This window comes from Athene cunicularia (genome assembly GCF_003259725.1).
Source record: "Athene cunicularia isolate RWA chromosome 6 unlocalized genomic scaffold, athCun1 chr6_part2, whole genome shotgun sequence".
NCBI lineage: Eukaryota > Metazoa > Chordata > Aves > Strigiformes > Strigidae > Athene > Athene cunicularia.
In genome coordinates, this window is record NW_020799106.1 from 4,175,205 (window position 1) to 4,181,204 (window position 6,000).

Here is a 6,000-nt window from a genome sequence, read left to right on the forward strand (position 1 = left end):
GGGTTCTTATAAACGTGGGCTAATACTGTCTACCTTTTTTTAGTGAGCTTACACATGACAGGGAATCTTTGAAGATAATGGCAGAGTCCAAACATAACTTCTGGAAAGCTTTTAGGACTATGAAAGAGATTTTTTAATGCAATAAAGTCCAATGGCTAGGTCTCACTGTTTATTTTCAATTTTTTCTATCACTTTTGCAAAGGTATAGAACCTTTCATATTTTCAGCATGTTCAACGGTAGCAAGTAACTAAATAAATCAAATATCAACCTAGCTATGATTTCAAAGGTATGAGGAAATTAATTTATGGGAGCTGTAATTACCCTGATGTGAATTAATGTCGTTGTCTTACACCATCCAAGCAAAATCATGCTTGTAATAGCTGACTCAGAACTGGAACATCTGCCTGGTATTCTCAGTGGGCACTTCCCCTTGTAGAGGCCCCAGACATACCATTTTAGTATTATACCCTGTTCCCTGCTCTCTCAAAAACACCTTATGTCACCCCATTTGGGGTGTATGTTTTCCATCATCCATTTTTAAAAAAAATAAATTACACAAGCCTTGTCCCTTTAGAGGACGCAGGGCCACCTTCTGCATTGATGGGAAGAGCCTGAGCATGGGCTAAATGCTGCATCCAGCTGCTCCTGGGGGGAAAAGCCGTTTCCTTGTCAGAGCATCCCTGGAGCTGCAGTTCACAAAACCAGTGAGGTTCCCGTCTTCACAGGAAAGAGAAACAGGAGCAAGCTGATGAAGCAGCCAAACTTGGACCGTTGCGACTCTTAAATTCTAGTCACATACTGAAGTGGTTTTCTTAGGACCTTATTTGATGCAGTGTCACTGCAACTTTACTCCAGCTGACTCCTTTGATAGGACACCTTAGTGGTCAGCTGGGCCCTTTCATTCCAAAATACAACAAGATTCCTGTTCAGGAGTGACAAATGTGCATTGGGAAGACTGCACTGTCATTTTCTAAACTTAATTATCCACATGAGTAAAAAGTTGTAGTGTTATGAGATTATGAAAATCATCTGCTCTTTCCAAGTCTTATAAAGAGGGCCTCCGGAGATACAGCTAGAAATTAAAGCTGATCTATAATCATTGTCAGTGTGCTTTCCAGTTCTGAGCACCTGGATAGTAACAAAAAAGGTATTGTTTTTTGTTGTTTGCCAGCCATTTCATTTCAATTTTAAAAAATCTGCAGTAAACCTCTGAGCAATAATTAAACCTGAATTACTTTTTTTTTCCTTATTTTTTTCTTTTTTTTCTTTTTTTCTAATACTGCCAGAATGTGATTGAACTTGCCCAACCTGCAGTTCCCCCCTTCCCTGCTCTGCTGGAGGAAGGCATACCTTCGGATACCTATTCGCCACTCATAGCATCACTAACAGCTGCAGAGACAGAATCGAAGGTAAAGAATTTTGTAACTTTTTTTTTTTTTTAAAAAAAAAGGCTCTTTTTCTATGAGTCCTCTACCTCATTTATTCCCACTGGACCCCAGCCACTAATGACATTTGTTCTCCAGAATCTAGCCTGCATTCTCTCTTAAGGTTGAATGAAATTACTTTTAATGCATTAATCAGTCAGCAGAGAACATTTGAGTCAGCACCTCTGGGCTCTCACCCCATGCGACTCCAATAACCTCAGGATCTGCCAGGCCTGGGCAGTGAAAGGCAGATGCTGGTGGTCTCTGTCAGAGCAGAAGTTCTCAAGAGCAGGCTTCGTGTCTTGTCGCGTGTCCGTGGACTGACGCTGATCTCGTAGAGAGCAGGAGGATGTTCTAACTCATACCTTTCCTGTGGTTGGTTGCTGCTAGGTGTCTGATCAAGAGGGTTACCTGGAGGACTCCCATCCAGAAGCAGAGTCCTTCGAGGCAGATGCTGTGCCTGGGGTCACTGCTGAAGATCAGAAGCCCGCAGTGGGTGAAATACCAAATGAAATTATTGGCAACCTTGAGGTACTATTACTAGAAAGCTATTCACTAATTCTGTCTATGGTTAATTAGCTAGCTCAGCCTTAATGAATATAAACTGTATTCATGCTAAAGCTGGCAAAAAGCACATCCATATGCTGTAAAAATGTGAATTAGCCTCTATAAATAACTCCTAGTTTAGTCAGCTTACATGTGATAAGATAAAAAATATTCAGCAATATAACAACATATATTTTCAGCATTACTACGTGTTAAGAAACACGGGTCAAATCCTGCTCTCGGTGATGTCAGTGATAAAATCCCTTTTCAGGGGTTCAGGATCAGCTGCTGTGATGGAGCATACGCAACGTGTGCTTAATATAGATTGTTAGATGCATCTATGTTGCACATCCTTCAATCGGTGTAAGAAATAACACGTTTATGCCAGTTCGAGGCTTCATTTGGTAGGTGCATAAGTCTACAAGAGGAACAGATCCGGTTTCAGTGCGTGATCTGCAGACTCCGAGCTTGGAATACATCAGTTCTTCCAATGGCGTTCTTGAAAGGGAAGGAAGCTGTTGTCAGTTGACTTAAATTTTGTTGTAGGGCGATCGGCTTCTCCGCAGGGAGGTCTGTAAATTGAAACATGTGGGAAGCCAGCAGAGTAGATCATTGTTATTTTGTAAACTGCTCCCTCAAGCATATGAAATTATTGAAAGCAAACCAGCTAGAACTCAGCTCCACCAAGGAGCTGGTGTAATTTGGTCTTTTTTTTGCGACAACCAGGTGACGTTAGGCACTTTAGATACAGCACAATGGACACTGCTGACCGAGCAGCAGTTTATTAAATATCTAATATTATCCGAAATTAGTGTGATATTGATAAATTGCTTTGTATGAATTATGCGTGAATAATAAATTAGAATAATGATGCTATCATTAGATCTACCTATTTGATTACATGTTCCATTTCGACATGTCTTTAGAAACAGGAGGGAACCAGCCCTATGTTCTCTTATTCGTGTCCCTACCCAGAGAAAAAGTGAAATTCCTGGTTTTCACTTGACCTTAATTTCATTAAGATCAGCACTAAGAACTTTTTTTTCTTTACAAAAACTGCAGAGATGACAAAATTTTTTTTTATTCCACTTCTTTTGCAACTTTGGTTATATACAAAGAAAATAACTTCCTTTTAGTTTTTAAAAGTCTTCCACCAATGTATGTTTTTCACCCGATTTCTCAGTTTCTTGACCTCTGAGGTAATTTTACCATTAGATTTTTTTACCTGATACGCGGTCAGACTCATACCGTTTTGTTGTTAAGTGTGAGCTGAGATTTCACGATATACATTATGTCTCCAGGGAACATAGGGCAGCTGTTGCTGTAGATGAGTCTAGAAAATATTTTTTAGCCTGAAATCACAGTGCTGACACTCAGTGATCACAACAGCAGGCGTAGTGAAGTACAGTGGCAGCTGATTTTCACTGAAGGTAGAATTGGAGGCAGAGGGATGTAAAAACTGGAGAAGAAAAGGATGCTGGGAGAGGATTAGCCTGGAGGATCAGTGTATAATTATAAAGCAACTAATTATACATATAATGCGAAGGGGTAGGGACAGATTTGTTGATACTTGAGGATGGATTGAATATGGCGAAGGCCACCTCCAAAGATAGAAAGCCGAGATAGAAATTCCAGCGTTTTGATGCTAATCTGAGCTACTGAGAACTCTGGGAACATTTTAGCTGTGGTTATCCATCGAGAGGTTGCAGAATGGCACTCACAGGGATTTCTAGGACTGGCAAAACAAAAAGTCCCTAAAATGGCAAGTTACTGCAAGTCCTCCTGGGTCAAATCCATTCCCTTTGTCAAAGTTTGATGAAGTCCATTCAGAAGGTAACTCTGAGTTTTGGAACTGTTTATGTGGAGTCTGTAAAGCACCTCTGAGCCTGTTCCAGTTGTTTGAACGAAACTCTGCATCTCTTGGAAAGGCTGTCATTGTGCCCCTTCCATTTCTCATGTATTTTTGCTGATAATGAGGAATAGACATAAATTCCCCGTAAAACCCCAGCGTTTGTGGCCTTTTTTCCACTGATCCCACATTTCCAAGTGCCGTAGAATTAAAGACAGCTACGCGTTATCACTGTCAAAGATTTCACTATGTCACAACCTTCGTGCCTTCCCCACCAACGTTTCGCTGCAAATTAAACACTCGATGCCTACTGCAGTCTGGATTTCCAGAGTGAGATACACATTCGTAATTGTGTTTGTAATTAAGACAGACAAGCAACATCACAGAAATATGGTTTTTTATTGTTCATTTTCAGTAATGCTTTCTAATTCCAGCAATGTTTCAATAAAATGTATTACACTAGAGAACAAACATCTGCAGCAAAGGAAAACAGTGGCAATGACCAAATCCCAAAGCAATTTTCCTGATTTGGTGTTTATTGGTAAAGGCTGTCTGAGAATACGGGCAAATTAGCCTATCTCCCAAGACAAGTTTACATGAGGAATGGTTGTCCCAGATCACTTCCCGTTCACGGCAGTCGTACCATACCTCGGAATTGTGCACGGTAACATGATAAAGCGTTATCACGTAAGTACAGGCTGAAACACGGTTATGTCTGCAAAACAGGAAGGTGTGTAGGATAATGTCTGTCTTACTGCACTACAGTGTGTCAAAACCACAAAGACAATGTGCAGCCTAAGATAGCTCCATCATAACCACTTTTTTTTCCTTCTGATTTTCTTTACAGGCGGAGATAAACGAAAAGCTGCAGATGCAAGAAGAAGCTTGTACTTTGAGAACAGAAAAATTAAAAAGTCCAAAATAGCCGGATAAGAAAGGTGACGTTGAACTTTACAGAAATTGGACAGTAGGGGATGGCACGCACAGAAGACTGGCTCCCTGCCTGAACGTAATTATTTTTGTATAAAGGAAAATGGTTCTGTTAACATTTACCTGGAAATAGTTCATCCCAGTTCCTCAAATTTACTGTGCTGTGCCAGTGTTGTTATTTGGTTAGGACTAAATTATAAACAGAAGGATGTGTAATTAAAACATGTTGAAGTTCAGTTTATTTCTGAATAGAAATCCCAATTAAAAAAAAAAAAAAAGAAGAAAAAGAGTTGCTGTAGTTTTATTCTCTTTCCTTCTTTACTTCTTCCAGTTGTGTAATATTTAACAGTTTCTGCTTTACACTTCCTTTAATTTTTTATTTTTTTTTCCCCAGGAACTTTTGCTAGAAGGAGAATACATAGAGAGGAAACATCATTTTGAGGCACTGCAGATATAATAAGGAGGAGAATTTAATTAACATGTAACTACACACTTTTCACTGTAGTTATTCACTAGCAACATGTATGTTATTTCATTTTTAAATTGCTTCTTAAGCTTTACACCAAATTTAATATCTTGCACTTCTTCATTTCCACCATATTAAAATTGCGTAAATGAAGAGTTTGCACTTTTCTTGGGAATGCTGTAAGAGTTCCTTTTGATTTCAGTGGAATTGTTTCTGGAATGCACGTAACCTTTCATCTCAGGTTTCCATATTTTGTCTGACGTTATAGAAATGTTTCAAACTCAAAAGGAATCTAACCTTCTCCAGCTGAACCTCCCAACTCTCCCAGCCTGTCCTCACAGGGGGGACTCCATCCCCCTGAGCATCTTCGTGGCCTCCTCTGGCCCCACTCGAGCAGGTCCATGTCCTGATGTTGGTGCCCCAGAGCTGGACCCAGCCCTGCAGGGGGGGTCTCATGGGAGCAGAATAGAGGGGGAGAATCCCCCCCCTTGCCCTGTTGGACTTGCTTGAATATTTCAAAATTGCGCCCCATATTAATTGTTGTGTTACAGAACTCCATCCCTGGAAAGCACGTTAAATACAAGCCATGCTTTCAGGCGTCAAGGCAGGATGGGATTGCAGGCTTAGTGGAACATTTGAGAAATAGAATGTTTAATTCATTACAATTTCACATTTGCTTAGGTTTTGTTTCATTTCATCCTCATGTTTTGATGATGATGAAAAAAAGTTTGCAAGCCTGACTCAGCCCAGCCAGGGAAAAAAAAAAAAAAAAAAAAAAAAAAAA

General features: G+C 40.0%; 1 protein-coding gene across 1 annotated transcript in view; it reads left to right on the forward strand.

Moving 5' to 3' along the window:
* Positions 1-4,979, forward strand: part of CABCOCO1 (ciliary associated calcium binding coiled-coil 1) — a 51,990-nt gene extending 47,011 nt beyond the window's left edge. Inside the window, exons 7-9 of the mRNA XM_026851752.1 lie at positions 1,288-1,410; positions 1,816-1,956; positions 4,668-4,979. Coding sequence (XP_026707553.1) covers positions 1,288-1,410; positions 1,816-1,956; positions 4,668-4,745 — 342 coding nt within the window. The 3' untranslated portion in view covers positions 4,746-4,979. The remainder of the gene's footprint in view (positions 1-1,287; positions 1,411-1,815; positions 1,957-4,667) is intronic.
* The last annotated feature ends 1,021 nt before the right edge of the window (positions 4,980-6,000 follow it).